Source organism: Achroia grisella, unplaced genomic scaffold, assembly GCF_030625045.1.
Source record: "Achroia grisella isolate CSIRO2021 unplaced genomic scaffold, CSIRO_AGI_Agris_v1 utg770, whole genome shotgun sequence".
NCBI classification, from domain to species: domain Eukaryota; kingdom Metazoa; phylum Arthropoda; class Insecta; order Lepidoptera; family Pyralidae; genus Achroia; species Achroia grisella.
The window spans coordinates 115,026-133,914 of NW_026713016.1; the positions used below are offsets into that span (position 1 = coordinate 115,026).

Sequence of the window (18,889 nt, forward strand, 5' to 3'; positions counted from 1 at the left end):
ACAATAATAAATTTATTGGTTATATTTTCTTCTAAAGTTATTAAATTATATTTACTTCTAAATATTTATTTTTCTAAGTAACATGTAAATTTAATTTTTATTGCTTAATCAAACATTTCATTTTATTAAGAACTTCTTAAGAACTTCTTACGTATTCAAATATATGTTAATTTATTTAATTGTTGTTTGAAATATTTTAGCTGTTTCTCAAATAGTATTATTAATAATATATCCTAGATAATAGTAGATTATACGGAACCCGTCGTGGTTGATTCCCAAGTAAATCGTCACGTTGACCTACTTCGTCTAAGTTCATGTTTATCCCATTATTATTCCCTGGCATCCCGCTAGACTACACCAAGTGCAGCATACACATCCATAAAAAACATTGTGAGGAAAAGGGCGCCTCTGTTACAGTACGGGTAGAGGAAGTGATAATTTTATCCTACGCGTGGCGGAGCGCTACCACATTTTATATCGTAATACATACAATATTAACAATAATTTATTGGCAAGAAACTACGGTATAATCGTTTGATGGGTTGAAGCGCGCGTACGTTTGTTAAACAAAATGATTCAGTTTGCGTTTACGCATGTGTTGGTAATATTGATTTTTCTTATGTGTAATGGTTTACATGCATTGAAAACAACGGATGATGGTGTCTGTGTTCGAAATGTTACGTAAGTTACTTTTTAAATAGTGTTCAAAAATCTTCTGTAATTATGATAATTATGTTTTTAATTCAAAATAATGTTCCAAATTTAAATGTTTTGATTGTGTTGTGGTATTTATGTATTTAATTTATTATCTTCTGTATTTATAATAATTACGTTTTTAATTCAAAATAATGTTCCAAATTTAAAAGTTTTGATTGTGTTCTGGTATTTATGTATTTAATTTATTATCTTCTGTACTTATAGTTATTACGTTTTTAATTCAAAATGATGTTCCAAATTTGAATGTTGTGATTTTGTTATGTTATTTATGTATTTAATTTATTATTGTACAATTTTCTTTTTTTATTAATTGAAAATGTGTGAGTAATACTTATTAAATTATTTAACAATGAGTGTAATTCGTTAATTACTTTTCATTAATTTGATTTCAATTTCAATTTAATATTCAATGCATATATTTGTAGAATGTTGCTGTATTATAGAGAAATATTGTTCTAATTTCTAATTGAAAATTATTTATTAATTTACAACACAAATATTTGAATCTGGATGGACGTTATTCTTTAGTGTTGTTATGTAAGGTCGTTATTTTCAAATTATGTCCGTTACTACACTCCCCTCAAACGACTTTACCAATTTCTATGAAATTTTGTGTGTATATCGGGTAGGTCTAAGAATCGGCCAACATCTATTATATTCATATCCTTCAATGATAAGGGTTACTCACCCCTAAATATATTTTTTGTTTTATTGTTGTTGTATAGTTGATACTTCAATTTCTATTAGCCTTAGCAAAAATCATCATCCGTAATTATAAGAGATCGAGGTATATAAAGTTGTAGATACCTTTATATCACTGGTATTGTTAGTCAAGGGCAATTCATACTTGGAATGTACCATATCACTTCGATCTTCGACTTTGTAAAAAGTCGTTTGCGTCGGCTTTGCATGATTTTGGTTGAAGGGTGAGAATAGGCAGTGAATTTTACACAATAGGTCAGCTTTGCATGATGGTTTCGGTTGTAGGGTGAGAATAGGCAGTTATGTTACAGGATAGGTCAGTTCTGCATGATCATTTCGGTTATAGGTGAGAATAGGCCGTTATGTTACAGGATAGGTCAGTTTTGCATGATAATTTCGGTTATAGGTGAGAATAGGCAGTTATGTTATAGGATAGATCAGTTTTGCATGATAACGTCGGTTGTAGGATGAGAAAAGGCAGTGATTTTACAGAATAGGTCAGCTTTGCATAATGTTTTTGGTTAAAGGGTGAGAATGGGCAGTGATTTTACAGAATAGGTCAGCTTTGCATTATGTTTTTTGTTAAAGGGTGAGAATGGGCAATGATTTTACAGAATAAGTCCGCTTTGAATAATGTTTTTGGGTAAAGGGTGAGAATGGGCAGTGATTTTACAGAATAGGTCAGCTTTGTATAATGTTTTTTGTTAAAGGGTAAGAATGGGCAATGATTTTACAGAATAGGTCAGCTTTGCATGATGATTTCGGTTGAAGGGTGAGAATGGGCAGTGATTTTACAGAATAGGTCAGCTTTGCATGATAATTTCGGTTGTAGAATGAGAATAGGCAATGATTTTAACTACTATAATCTTATTGTATAAACCCATCTAGAACCTACCGAGGGGTGAAGTACTAGGTACGAAGCATGTATGACGGTAGTACTGTCTACCGTCATACATGCTTCGAACCTAGTTCAGTTCCCAGGCTCATACAATCACAACAAATTGTTTATGAAAATGATTTAAGACCTATATATGATTGCGGCTTAATAAAATTTATTTATATATTAATGTTGTCCACCTGTCGTCCGTTTGTCGCGCCTGTACAATGATCTTGCAGGAAAATCCGGAAATTGGTATTCTCATTGACAATCACAGTTCATAACTAAGCTCAAAAGGTGACGTTTCTTTGTCACACCACAACGTTGTTATATGTATGTTTTATTGTATTATTATTAGTGGCAATCAACTTTAATTAATATTATTAACATCTGTAATAGTAGCGACATAATCTTGTAATTCAATGCATGCTGTGGTTACATATAATTATGAGAACAGTTTAAGACCATTATAATTGTATAGAATCATGACAATTCTTTTTATTGCTGTATCTTGTGTTGGTAATCCTTAGAAATAAATAAATAAATAATGTTATTACTTTACAGGATGTTAATTTAAAATAGTATGAATATATTAAATTTATAATACATATTAAAATTGTGATTTCTTTTGTTCCAGGACGAGCAAACTTAATAAATATGGAAAGAGAGTGGTAAGACATCATGTACACAATATTAATGTAACAAGTTCAAATCTGGCGAACGCAAAAACTCTTTGTTACAATTTATGTTTTGATTGATTCGCCGGTGAAGGAAACACCGATAATAAAATGGCGGCGGCAGGCTCGCCTGTGACGTTTTATTCAAAATATACCCAGCAAAATAGTGGGGTTATTAAGTGTTGCGTTGCGGGTTACATTCTACATTCTTCTCGCGGGTTCCAGCTAGTATCTTTTCGAATAATAACTTTGTCTTCTTTTTTTGAGATAAAGATCAAAGGTCAAATTTAATGAAGATTGGTTCAGCCCCTTAGGCGTGAAGATCTTAAACAGACTAACCTTACAATTTCTAATCCTGAACAAAAAGGAGGTCTTCCACACAATCTTTCATCTGTCCTTTCGACCCCTTACAATCCTTTTTTCGCATTAAAAAGTAGCCTATGTCCTTTCTCAGGATCTAAACTATCTGTGTATCAAATTTCATTTAAATCGGTTCAGTAGTTTTGGCGGGAAAGCGAGACCGACAGACAGAGTTCGCATTTAAAATTTTAGTAAGGATTTATTATTACTTGTATCATAAAAAAATGAAATGAAGGTTATAATTTACATGCAACAAAATAATTGCAATTGATCTAAACGATATAAAACATGACTGTAAATATTTAATAAATATATTTATATGTATGTATGTAACCACGAACTATATTTAAGAATTCATTATGAATTTGATAATTGATAACAATACAATGTGCCTGTGTATGACTGTATGTATGTATGTTATCAATGGGAAAAAGCAACAAAAGGCTCATTGAATGTTCCCTGATAAAATATTTAATTACACCGACACAACTAGATATAACAACATTGTACTATTTTTATCTAATTTGTATAATAATAATGAGTACCCACACATACGCACTCACACACGCACACATGCACACAACACACACATACACACACGCTGCACTTACTTGGTTTCGGCCCGTAAGTGTGGAATACGCAAAGCGTAAAAATCCAGCAAGAGCTGTGAAAAGAAAACATAATAATAATAATAATCTCAGAACAATTCACACACACACACATATATATATGTATGTATAAATTAATATTAAAATAATGCATTTTGTTTACAGAAACACATAAGCACAGTGCCCCACTGCTGCACAGGTTGGAATTACGATGCCGAAACTGACGGTTGTAAACCGGCCGTTCCCTGCAATGGACTGTGTGTAAACTCCAAATGCGGTGACAACGATGTATGCGAATGCAATTCTGGCCACAGACGGGTAAACGAAACCCACTGCGCCCCAGAATGCCCCACCCATTTCGTGAATGACCCGTATACATTAAAATGCATTTGCGAACATGGCTACAAGTGGTCGGCAAACGAAACGAAATGTCTCCCAGTCTGCGAAGAAGAATGCGAGAATGGGGAATGCGTGGCCCCAAACGAATGCACTTGTCATTCCGGATACGAATTCCAGAGCAAATATAAATGTAAACCTGTATGTTCGATCTGCGAAAACGGGGAATGCATATCACCAAACGTATGTGTATGCAGCGAAGGATATACCCGGAAAGGAAGCAAATGTATCCCTGTATGTGAAGAGGAATGCGTTAACGGGTTTTGCATAGTTCCCAACATTTGTGAATGTGGGGAAGGCTACAGAAATAATTTGACCGCGCCCCATATATGTTACAAACCTTGTAACAACATTTGCAATTATGGGAATTGTGACCTACATGGACGGTGCATCTGTGATGCTGGCTTTAAATTTGACGGCGACAGTTGCAAACTGATTAAAACGTAAGTGAACATTTGTTATGATTATTTACAGCTAGCTAACTCAACCAACTAGTCTACATCACACTAACTTTATATTCCTCATGATATTCGGCAAATAATATAATATCTTTTGAAATTATAGCCTATAACACATAGAACTTTATATTCCTCATGATATTCGGCAAATAACATAATATCTTTTGAAATTATAGCCTATACCACATAGAATTTTATATTACTCATGATATTCGGCAAATAATATAATATCTTTTGAAATTATAGACTATAACAAAAAATTTAGGGGTGGACTACCCCTAACATTTAGGGGGATGAAAAATAGATGTTGGCCGATTCTCAGATCTACTCAATACGCTCACAAAATTTCATGAGAATCGGTCAAGTCGTTTCGGAGGAGTATGGGAACGAAAACTGTAACACAAGAATTTTATATATAAGATTATATTAGTTAATTTACTGTACAGTTTCATCAAATTAGTATTTTGTGTGAAACAGGACAAACATTCATTCCTGCATCACAAAAAAAAAATTCGCGGTTATAATATAAGATATATACAATAAGATTAAGGTTTAAATCCGATAAACACTTTAAACTTTTTTCACAACTTTTTACAATTGTATTATTTACGGTCTCGGTGGTCTATCGGTTTAGCACACGGCTTCTCTTCTAATGGTCGCGGGTTCGATACCTCGTACGGTACAAACATTTGTATTCATAAGTACGATTGCTTGTATCGGTTTTCATGTTTTCTGTGTATATTATGTATGTATTTATAAAAAAATCTAAGTATATCTATCAGTTGTCTAGTACCCATAACACAAGCTCTACTTAGCTTGGGACTAGATGGCGCTGTGGGAATTATTCAATTACCTGAGTAAACTTTGACAAAAGAAAAAACATATGTACCTCTGTCAAACTTATTTCAATTGCTAGCATTTATTTCAGTAGAAGAGTGAGATAAGCTAGTGAAATGAAATAGAAATATATATATTAAGTCGCTGTCGCTGTCTGTCCGTCCCTATATATGCATTTAAATCTTTAAAACTACGCAACGGATTATGAAGCGGTTTTTTTTAATAATTTGACTTGTCATATGTGTCTGTAATGGACCTAAATGAATAAAGATATTTTTAGTTTGAGTTTATTTTAAGTTGTAATAGGATAATTGATATAGGTTATAATACAGACGAGTACCAAATACCGCAGAGTACAACATTTACAAAACATATTGTTGTGATGATATCGTTTCTATATAAAATAACTCTAATTATAACGTTTCTTGTAAACAATATGGTATTATATTTATAAGATTGGTATTTATTGACGTACTATGAAATTGGGTAATTACTGACTAACATTAATTACTAAAATTATATTAATTATATTCGTATATGACATAAATTAAAGATACCTAGAAATTGGTATTTTCATAATTAACTAAATCACGTAATAACGACGCTTTTTGAATGATTTAATATAGTTTAAAAATATAATAATTACTAATATGTAATACTTAGTCCATATGTTATTCTGATGCATAAGCTATATTAGTGTAACGTTTCATCAAAATCCGTTCAGTAGTTTATGTGTGAAAGAGTAATAAACATCCATACTTACAAACTTCCGCGTGCATAATATTATTAAGATATTTCAGAACAATACTCAGAGAGCCATCTAGTCCCAAGCTATGTAAAACTTGTGTTATGGATATTAGACAACTGATATAAGTACTTAGACACAATTATTTAAAAAATACATATAATATACATAGAAACCATTCAGACCGATAGAAACAACAATGTTTATGAATACAAATGTTCGCACCGTGCGGTAATCGAAACTGCAACCATTGAAGTAAAGCGGCGTACTAAATTGCTAGATCACAGAGGCCATATAAATCATTTAAATTTTTCTACTTTGATTCTTCGGGAAATGATCTTTTTGAAGAATTACTGGGTTGGTGCACCATCTTGTGCTAACTGAAGGTACAGGGTGGCCCGATACCAGTAGATAGAAAAGATGAGGGTCAGGTCAGTCAGCCTATTGTGGTGAATTGCACTTTTCTGTGCAAAAGTGTAGTTCTTTAGGACCTCTTTGAAATTATATTAAACGAACTAATCAACTTAAAGAGCGGAGGATCTGCAACCTAGTTCGTTAGGGCTTTGGAGGCGCTCTATCGGTTATTAGTTTGTTAGTGAGATAAAAGTAGAATAGAATAGAATAGAATAGAAAACTTCATTTAAGCACTTTTGAATAGTCATCAAACATTTTTAATTTACCACTCATTCGGAAACCTCTCTCATCACAAAAAGAATGAGCAAAAAACTTGTGTGTACTCTTTAAATAATCGTTGTGCTGTAAGTTTACAAACTGAATATAAATGATTTTAATGTCTTTTTTTTATATTCTAGGGACGAAGTCAATAAACTGTCAGAACTCTCTTCGAACAAAACGTGAGTATTATTATATTATATTATATTATGTTTTTTTAAACTCGAGCACTATCACTGTTTGCTAACTACAACCTCTGCCACAGTGTTAGGTTGGCTGGAAGAGATCTCTTTTAGAGGAACCCACCCTTGCTCATTTTTTTATTTGATATTGTTACAAGTGCAATAAAGTATTGTTTCTAATGTTACCTGTTAGTTCTGACAACATCCTTTGTGAAGTTTCTTCATCCCAAATCTTACACTTGATTTATCTCTCAATTTCCTTCATACAAACTTAGTCTAAATACAACTTAGTGTAAATACAACTTAGTCTAAATACAACTAAAAAATAGTAATATTTTTAGTTGAGTTCTGCCTTTGTAAAGCGTTTAAATAAGTACATTCAGTAACTGATTTGTAATCGTATAGTTTTTTTTAATACTGTACGCTTAATATTATAAACATTAACTCAGACGTTCCAAATTTTGGAATATAGACTCTAAAGTTTTGTGACAAGGTAGAAATTACAAAATTTGTATTATCCAAGTTAATGCATTTATTATTAGGCATGCTATAATTATTAACGCAGCAAAGTGTAATGTTTGTTAAAAAAGTAACCCAATTAAAGTTTTAAGAAAGCGGTCTATTTATTAATATCTGCTTTCAATCTGCTAGCGGTTTTAAAATATTTACAGACATGTCATGCCAAATTTTAAATTTGCTTTATTATAAACATGTGGTAAAAATGTTATGTACCACACCGTATCTATTATATATGTCAGAACATCGCTGGAGTTATCAGGAACACGCAATCCTTACTAATATTATAAAGACGAAAGTAACTCTGTCTGTGCGTCGCGGTTACACATATAGTCTAGACCCTGAGAAAGAACATGGACTACTTTTTATTACGAAAAAAAGGGTTGTAAAGGATTGAAAGGCGATATGAAGGGTTATATGCAAGTATTGTTATTTTTAAAGCTGGAAGCTTGAAACTTATTTATTAAAAATGTTATCCAAACTCTCTATTCGGACGAAATCGCGGGCACAGCTACTTTCTAATAAATTAGTATGATGTCATAAAACGTCACCTATTACACCAAACAGACGACAACAATAAATAAAACATATAGGCATCTGTTTATTAATAATTAATTTAATTCAAAGAATGATATCTGGTGGCGTCATATGTGATATGTATTTATAAATTAATATGTATTTATAAAATTAATTATTTGCCTACTTTGTTATTACTGTAGTTTATTTCTCAGATTTATACTTTGAACCATATTTAAATATATGTTCAACTAGCTGTGCCCGCGACTTCGGTTATCAAAAACACTATCGCGATTATCTTACAACTTTCCCCTTTACTTCACCTTTCCCCTTTTTTCCAACATTTTTCACTGTTGCTTCATTTCTATTAGTCGTAGCGTAATGTTATATAGCTTAAAGCCTTCCTAGATAAATGAATTATCCAATACAAAAAGAATTTTTCAATTCGAACCAGTAGTTTCTGAGATTAGCGCGGTCAAACTAACAAACTCTTCAGCTTTATAATAGTAGATGATAAAAATATCCTATTTTTTTTTCGTTGATAGTGTGTAATGTACACACTAATATATAAACAGATAAAGAAAGTTTTCTAACGGAATGTGACATGTTGATCCCAGTCCTAGCAATGTACTATCACAGATTGAAATCCACACTATTCCCCTTGGATACCATCATGATAAATTCCTGGCGATTTTCTCACAATTGGGTAACTGACTTGACCTCATGCTCATCTTATCATCCTCCACTGGTGCGCCAACGTAAGCCGTTAGCGCAGACGGGTGCAGCATTCTATTATCATCATGTTTTAGAATTTAACTCCATATATCTACATCTATCTAATTGTTAATTTTATCATCCACTGGTGCCCCGCCAGCATAAACCGTTAGCACAGGCGGGTGCACCATTCTATTATCCTTTACCAATAACAAAGCTTTGTCGTCGTTATGTTTTAGAATTTAACTCTATCTATCTACATCTATCTAATGGTTCATTTTATCATCTACTGGTGCCCCGCCAGCGTAAACCGTTAGCGCAGACGGTTGCACCATTCGATTATCCCTTAAACATAACAAAACTTTGTCACATATCATATACATAATATATCTAATTGTTCATTTTATCATCCATTGGTGCCCCGCCATCGTAAACCGTTAGCGCAGGCGGGTGCACCGTACTATTATCATCTATTAAAAAAAGAAAGCTTCGCATCGTCATGTTTTAGAATTTAACTCCATCTATCTACATCTATCTAATTCGTATCTAAATGCTTTGCAGGTTGGCTAGCCTGCAACTGTCCTGGATATTGGCTGGAGTTGTAATATTACTTCTGGTGACACTAGGAGTGGTGATCATGCAAAGGATTTGGCAGAAAACGAAGAAAATTGACCGCAAGCCTTCCGGGGAGTGTAAGTATTTAAATATATTATTTGTATTGCTGTGTGTTTCTATATACTGAACTGGATGGCAGGGAAAAAATCTATACATGTAAATAAAATTGGAGTGTCTGTTTGTAATATTGAAATAACCGTTTGATACTACATGCATATGAATATAAATACGGTACATACACCAAAATAACATTTTTTACAATTTTTCTCTGTCTGTCTGTTTGTTACGGCTAATCTCTGAAATGACTGAAATAAAATCCGATTTTGACGGGACACAAACTTCAGCGTTTATTATAATTAGCCAGATATTGTAACTATCCTTATGAGTGGTAAATAAAGATTATTTTTATTTATCACTAGCTGTTGCCGTGACTTCGTCCGCGTGGAATTTAACTTTATTTTTCTAAAATAAAAGTAGCCTAAGTTACTCCTTATTACATCAGCTACTTGCTAATAACAGTGCCGTCAAAATCGGTCCAGCCATTTCAGATATTAGCCGGAACAAACAGACAGACTGACAGACAAAAGTTGTAAAAAATGTAATTTTGGTGTATGTACCGTATCTATATCCATATGCATGTAGTAAAAAACGGTCATTTCAATATTACAAACAGACATTTCAATTTTATTTATATATATAGATTTCTTAAGTATTTAAATATTTATTATATTTACATAATGTTACTTGTACAACTGACATTTTATAGAAAGAAATCATCGACTGATCGATTGATTTATGATTATCGATTGACCTGAGAAATATTTATTATATATACGCACTTTATTATAGGATGTATACATATACATAGATTTTCCCGTCCAAATTCTGGTTTTTATGCGTGTTAAACTTGAGCAACCTTGATTTTTTTATATACCGAGGGATTAACACTGATTGACACAATCAAAATCGTTTATTGGAATGTCAACTGCGATATCGACAAGTCAAAGAAAAAAAAACTGGAAGTAGTTTTTTTTTCTTACAGGCACTATAACCAACAAAAAAAGAAAAAAGGTTATTTAAACAAACTGGCTACCCATCCCGCCTTCTCACGGGTATACGTACACGTGACTACATATTATAAAAGAAAGTCGCTGTCGCTGTCTGTCTGTCCCTTTGTATGCTTAAATCTTTAAAACTACGCAACGGATTTTGAAGTGGTTATTTTTAATAGACAGAGTGATTCAAGAGTAAGGTTTATATATATAATACATGTACCTACACCCGTGCGAAGCCGGGGTGAGTAGCTAGTTATACATATAAACGTTTCTCTTGAATCACTTTATGTATTCCTAAATACTGTAGTTTAAAAGATCTAAGCGAACATAGCGAGCGAGAGCGATAGCAGAAGCGACTTCTTTCATAGTATGTAAAAATAATGTAGGTGCATGCATTAATATAAAGTAAATACATAAAGAATCATAGGCTACGGTAACCGTTTATTATCAGATGGGCCGTATGCTTGGTTGTCATACAATAAGAAAAAATATACCTGAATAAATTACACATTTGAAACCCAAAAGATTTTTTTTATCTATCAAAGATCTAGAGTAGGAACGAAGCTGTACATACATGGAACGAAATTAAGTATGGTCAAAAATAATGTCTTCCATATGGCGATAAAAATGTATAATAAAATACCAGATGATATAAAGACACTTCCACGAGGACGATTGACATATAAATTAAATAGTTGGTTACTCGACAAATGTTTTTACTCCGTAAACGAGTTTTTAAATTAATAATAATGTAATAATAATAATATGTATTTATAATTCTCTGATGACAATTGATTTAATAATTAAATAATATTAATATTTATATATTTTGCATGCCTAATGAGGCAAAACATAATGGGACATTATATTACAATAACAACCAATGTAAACCTATGTTTAGTGCAAATAAATTTGATTTGATTTGATTTGATTTATATCAGTAATTGAAAAATACTTATATCGATACGTAACAATATTTATGTAAATATAAACTCTTTCAGAAAATGTTAATTAATAGAATAAACTCTTTCAAAAAATGTTAATTAAAAGTTATTAATAAAATACACTCTTTCAAAAAATGTTAATTAATAGTTATTATTAAATACACTCTTTCAAAAAATGTTAATTAATAGTTATTAATAAAATACACTCTTTCAAAAAATGTCAATTAATATTTATTAATAAAATACACTCTTTCAAAAAATGTTAATTAATAGTTATTAATAAAATACACTCTTTCAAAAAATGTTAATTAATAGTTATTAATTAACATTTTTGAAAGAGTTTATATTTACATAAATATTGTCACGTTTCGATATAAGTATTTTTCAACTGATATAAAACTGATTAAAAAACTTATTAATTAACGATATTAATAAAGAAAAACTGAAACGTTTTGCGAAAATGTCATATGTAGTGATCTAACTTGCATTTTCGAAATCGGATGTAACATGAATGTTTTTTTTATTTTCCCTGGACAATTAACCTGATATAACTATGTACATAGACTCATTTTTTTTGCAAATACATACATAATATACATAGAAAACACCCAGACCGATACAAACAATCATACTCTATAACTACATAGATTCATTTTTTTTGCAAATACATACATAATATACATAGAAAACACCCGATACCAACAATCATACTCATGAATGTTTGTACCGTGCGAGGAATTGAACCCGCGACCATCGGATGTAAGGCGGTGTGATAACACGCTAGACCACCGAGACCGTCATTTATTTCTTTATAAACATTACTCTTTAATATATCTATGTATTTGTACCAATTATCTAGTACCCATAACACAAGCTTTACCCCCCTAAAGCTAAAAGGAGATTGTTAGTAATGTGGACTCATAACCCATAACCATATTACTAGCAATGTACCATGTCAGTTTGACTTCCACGCGGTACTCTCTGGAAACCATTATGATAAATTCCTGGTCAATTTGTTACAATGGGCTAACAAACCTGATTTCATGTTCATCTTATCATCCTCCACTGGTGCCCCGCCAGCGTAGACCGTTAGCACGGGTGGGTGCACCATTCCATTATCATCCTTTAAAAAAATACAAGCTTTACCTAGCATAACTTGGGTCTAGATGGCGCTGTGAGATTATTTTTATTATACATATATTTATCTTTCCTTCTTTCAGATATTGGCCAACCTAGTATCGTATATACTGTTCCTAATACACTAACGCGTGGTCACAGCAACTGCAGTTACAAAGATGATACGGAATGGAACGATATGGACAATATGAGCACACTCAAATGCGATACAATATCCAATTACGAGAATGTAGAAGACGAGGCCCAAGAACAACTGTTCAAAAATAGTACTCATTTATAATAGACTAGCTGACTGCGTTCACTTCCGTTTGCGCAGCGCACGCAACGGAAGCCTCGAATTTGAATAATTTTCCCCGTTTTTGCAATATTTTCACTGATGCTTCTATTGGTCGTAGCGTAATGTTATATAGCTTAAAGCCTTCCTCGACAAATGGACTATCCAACACAAAAGGAATTTTTCAATTCGAACTGATAGTTCCTGAGATTAGCGCGTTCAAACAAACAAACTCTTCAGCTTTGTAATATTAGAATAGATTATAGTGCATTTTAATTTGATTTGGTACTGTTTGTGATTTATTTGTTATTATTACGTCCATTTGTAGATTATCAGGATTAAAAAATACGTTTTTCAAGCTGTCATAAATGGGCTGAGCACACAGACTACTTCATAAATTAATAACATTTTCACTTAATACTTTTCTTAACCTGGCTTCACATCATTAGGTTCAGTCGGACGATTGTCCTAAGTTACTACGTTCCAATTGGCGCATTTAGAAAAGGGGCGGGGCGTAGGATCAGTTTCGCCAATGAAACTGTAGCCATTTAGGGGCAATAATTCGACTGTACCTACTAATGTGAGACCAGATTTACATCGTTACATTATCAATCGTCTGATGCATTCACTAAGTAACTAAGTCAAAGTCCAAACTATAATGTAGCTCTCTCATAGTATCTATATAAATTGGCTAAATATTTTTTAGTTTATCCATAATAAAAAAATAAATATTCAAACAAAAAAATACATATATTTTTCAACAAAAATAAACTTAATGATAGTCATTGTTTTATTGTTTAAGTATACATTTTTAAGATTTTGTGTGACTGTAAACTAACAAAAATCGTAATTTACAGGATTAATATGTGTATTACTCCTGTATAATTAAATTACAGATATATATACATATACTTTATTAGGAAAGGGAGAATTATTTAACAAAGAGTTACTTAAGTAATAAAATAAGGAATCGTTATTGACCTTTCTCAAATGTTCGTTTTTGTTTTATTTTATTTGTTTAGATACCGAGAATTACAGGTTTGTTTGTTTCGTTTGTTCATTGAAATTTAATATAATTTATATATTTTTAGTAGATATTTTAAATAAATTATACTAGAAAGCAAAATCTGCGATCATTCTCATACTTTCAGTTTCACAGAAAAATACGAACGTGTTGATTTTTATATATTTGACTAATATACTTAAATATTGTTAAAGAAAGTATATAAATATTATTAAAAATAATGTTATTGTTAATTTATAAGCATAATAAATTAAATTAACTGTGATTATGTTCTAAACAGAAATTGTAAAAATACGTTTAAATATTTTCTTAATTAAAAGTGTTTTAATTAGATAAATCGAAATTTGTTTATTAATATATTAGGATAAGTCAAATCTATCGTTATTTTGGGATGTAGTTTGAACAGAAAAGAAAAGACAAGAAACTAGGCTTATTCTTTTTTTTAATATTCGTCTCTGGCTTCCATAACGAGAGAGTCCGTCAGAAATGTAAATTGCCACATAATGTTTTTTGATGTCAGCCAGATACAAACTGACGACCTCTCAGTCTATGTTGGGGTAGTCAAACACAAGGCCACGATAGTCTAAAAACTGTAAAAAGTATCATATATATTTACAAAGTTTTTTTAAATTTCGCTGAATAAATAAAGTATTCAATAATAATAACATTAAAAATGTAATGTAACTTTATCAAACAAAATAACTGTATCATAATCGGTTCATTCATTTAGGAGATGCGATGCCATAGATACACAGAAACATCAAAAAAATATCAAAGCGCTTGCTTTATGCGTCGAAAAAAATCTGTTCCATATGCGTTATACAATTTAGACTTTTTTTATATATTTATGACAGTATATTTTACTTACATCTCAATTTTTATTTACATCTTATATATTAATAATGGGTCACGTTATATAGTCTACGTCACATGTGGATGGCATTCAGCAACGACATGTGACAAAGAGTATATAACGTGACATGTGGTAAATATTCGTTAGAAGAAGTATGATATCATTGTAAATAATAGTAAAACAGTTAATAACAGTGACTCGCATAATTATTTTAATTACAGTTATGTATGTATGTTTATTCTTCTTACATTATAGATATATATATGTACTTGTTGAAATCGTGCTGATAACGTGTTGTAGTAATAAGAAAAAAGACTTGGTAAAACGGAGAAAGTATATTAATAATAGACTAACATATTAGGAACAGAAAGAATAATAGTATCAAAAACAGAACTTTAAATTTATATTTAAAACAAATTTAGAATATAAAATACATATCTGATTCAGTTACAACATAATTATTGTTAATTACAGTTATATATATGTTTTATTCCTTCTTGCATTATGGCCAACAGCATATATATATATATACTGTGAATAACGTTAATTTATTAATTATGTATTTATTTATTATATATATGTATTGACATAAATAAAATTATATTATGTATTTCACCATTATAATTACTAAAAGTAAATTATATATGTATTTATGCCAGTTGTCTAGTATAGACTGATGTTTTCTGTGTATATTATGTATGTATTTATAAAAAAATGTCTAAGGATATATATAAGTTGTTTAGTACCCATAGCACACGCTATGTTAAGATTGGGACTAGATGGAATTGTGTAGAATTGTTCTGAAATATTATTATTGTACATATGAAAGTAAGCAACTTTCATCGAAGTGTGAAGTGTATAATAAATTTTAAAACGTCCCCTCATCAATTTTGTATGAAAATTTCAAAATTTAATTTGAGATTCGACTTTGTTTCTAAGCGAAAGCAGTTTATAAGTATTATAATCATATATTGAATTTCTGCTTGTTACATACTTTAAGGTTAACTCTATGTATATATAACTAGCTACTCGCCCGGCTTCGCACGGGTGTACATGTATGACATATACAAATCTTCCTCTTGAATCACTCTATTTATTAAAAAACACCGCTTAAAAATCCGTTGCGTAGATTTAAAGATTTAAGCATACATAGGCACGGACAGATAGCGACAGCGACTTTGTTTCATACTATGTAATGAAGAAGAATCCCAAAATATCTTCAATCATATATTTCTTGACAACATCCAGCAAAAATATATAAATAAAAAAGAAATATTACAATAAACATAAGAAATGATATAAACTGTCAGACCAGTCAGCAATATGTATTAATATGTTTGAAAACAAAATGTATTTTTATGCTGAGATTCAAAATTATGTATGTCTAAATTGTTACACATAAAAATTGTCTAAAATATTATGTACCTAATTTAAGTATAAAGGGAAGCCTTCGCTGCCTACTAATATTATTACCAGTATTAATAATAATAATAATAATAATTATTATTATTTTCTCCACAAGCACTGATATATGCAAATTTAATGCTAAAGTAAATATTTCTGGAGAACTGGTACTGTACGAAGAACCTGTGTCACGGGACACCCGGTCCAATATTAGTGGATAGAAGACTTAGGTATATAAGTACATCTCCTGGGCGGTTCATTTTAAGCTGTATACGCCGCTGAATAACAGTATTTTAGGATTACTCATAATCGGTTTACCAATTTATGGATGTAAATATGACAGTTTTTTTCACAAATTAATATAATATTTTAATAAGGTATTGTAAGTTTGAAAATAAAGTTTTTACAAGTGACATGGCGTTTTCTTTGAAACTTACCTTTTTATTATGAAATGTAAAAGTAAACAAGTGGACGGCCCACCCTGTTTGTATGTGGTTATCGTAGTTTATATACGCGAGTATACATTATACATATATTATATGTTATACTAGCTGACCCCGCCAAATGTTGTTTTGCCATATAAATTAAAAACTCTATTAAAAAAATAGGGTATACAATACACCCTAATTTTCACCCTTCTATCATACGATAGAAGGGTGAAAATTTAGGGTATAAGTATAAGTATTATTCAATGCTAAAGCATAATAAAATAAAAATAAAATATTATGTCAAAAAAATAAAAAAGATATTTAGGGGTGGCCAACCCTTATCACTTAGGGGATTTGAAAGAGATGTTGGTAGATTCACAGACTTACCTAATATGTATAAAAAATTAATTTGAAATGCCGTCAATTACTATTAATGGTTGGTATGATTAATAAAATATGGCTGAGCGCAGTGATGGCTGACTCATACGTCATACTCGTGAACGAGTGCTGCTTGTAGGGACTGATCTGGTCTAATTACTACGACTGATTTAATCTTATTGTGTATTTATATTTGATGTTAATAAATTAGTGCTAGCTGGTAGTTTGTATTCACACGTTTCGACTTGAAAAATGTACAGCTATTATTTAAAACAGCAACACATAAGTTGCTCTTTCTTCTAGTACTTACTTTATAATTATTGTAGTCAAATAAACTCAATATAGACACTTTTGAAAAATTTGAACATTTTTTTTTATTCTACCACTCTATCGGAACGCAGACTCATCACAAGAAGAATGAGGACGAAATTTGTGTTGCTATTTTAAATAAATGTTGTTTTAAGTAGATTTACATTAACAAGGATTAGGCATGCGACAATCAATATAGAAATCCTTCATAGAGTGATTCTAGAGGAACGTAATGTATAATACATGTACACCCGGGCAAAGCCAGGGTGAGTATTTAGTCATTTATAAAGTCTACAGTTTCATAATGAGCATTTTTACAAAGGAAATGTTTTATAAGACATTTGAATCTTTTTTCTGGCAAATTGAGTACAGACTGTGGCAGTTTGTTGTAAAACGCAACAAACTTACGCAATTTCCATATAAATAATATAAATACAGATGAAATCACCATAGTTCTCCGGAATTGCAGCGCATGCATGATATCACGGGCCACACATAACGTGAACATGTACGAATATATGTATATATAACTAGTCTGGCCATAAATACTGCTTCATGAAAACTTTTTTTTCAAGATTTTAATTATTTGAATTTAGAACACGTGTATTCTTGCGTCATTTTACATATGTTTTGTGTTTATCAAATTATAGTTATTAGTTTGTATTATCAAATTATAATAAGGAATGGGGTATAAAATAGGATTGCAATGATCGCCATGAGAAAGTGGGTATGGAGCCGTTAGCGTCGGTCATATTCCGGACACTTCAAAAGCTTGGTATCAGCTGTATGTTCGTATATCGTACTATCAACAGATACAACAACATAGTCAAATCACGAAATCTATGCCCTCTCCCACTCTCCTAAGAGTTGTCTCATAGTTTGTGGTATCACATTAGCATTTGGATTAAAAACTTGAAATTTTAACTTTAATGTGATCTGCTATGACGCGTGAGTGACATGTCACACCCACATGTGAGTTAGGGTGTAACATGTGAGTGAGAATGTGATATGTGACTGAGGGGGAAGTTAGGGGGGGAGGGATGAAACTGTGACGTAATTTATGAATAATCCACTGACCGCTCTCATCGACAGGGAATTCATCCCCACACTGGCTGGGAACCTAAGCTTCCTGGAACAATTAGATTCTGGAATCTTCCGAACAGTGGGTTTTTTTCTATATTAAGGTTTTTCAGGTGTTTCAGGCGTTCATAGGCTACGATAACTATTTACCATCAGAAGGGCGTATGCAACTATATATATAATTATTCTGGAATGGACTTCCTGCATTTTCCGAGGCTATTTTTTCCAAAGTATAAAAAAAAAAAACGACATTTTTTTTTTCATGCTCAAATCATTCTAAATACTATTAATTAAATAGTGATTTTAATTTATTCAATGTTTCAAAATAATTTATATTACTGAGTTGTTAATCAGGATTGGAATGGTGTAATGAATCATTGGGTTCCCTTATCAGTTAGTGTTGCAGTTTGG

At 31.3% G+C, this 18,889-nt stretch overlaps 1 protein-coding gene across 1 annotated transcript; it reads left to right on the forward strand.

The window, feature by feature from the left end:
- The first annotated feature begins 500 nt into the window (after positions 1–500).
- LOC131850558 (epidermal growth factor-like protein) lies at positions 501–9,727 on the forward strand. Its single transcript, XM_059200842.1, has 5 exons — positions 501–681; positions 2,934–2,967; positions 4,107–4,780; positions 7,190–7,231; positions 9,539–9,727. The coding sequence occupies exons 1-5, from the start codon at positions 572–574 to the stop codon at positions 9,717–9,719; spliced, it is 1,041 nt and encodes a 346-aa protein (XP_059056825.1). The 5' UTR covers positions 501–571; the 3' UTR covers positions 9,720–9,727.
- The last annotated feature ends 9,162 nt before the right edge of the window (positions 9,728–18,889 follow it).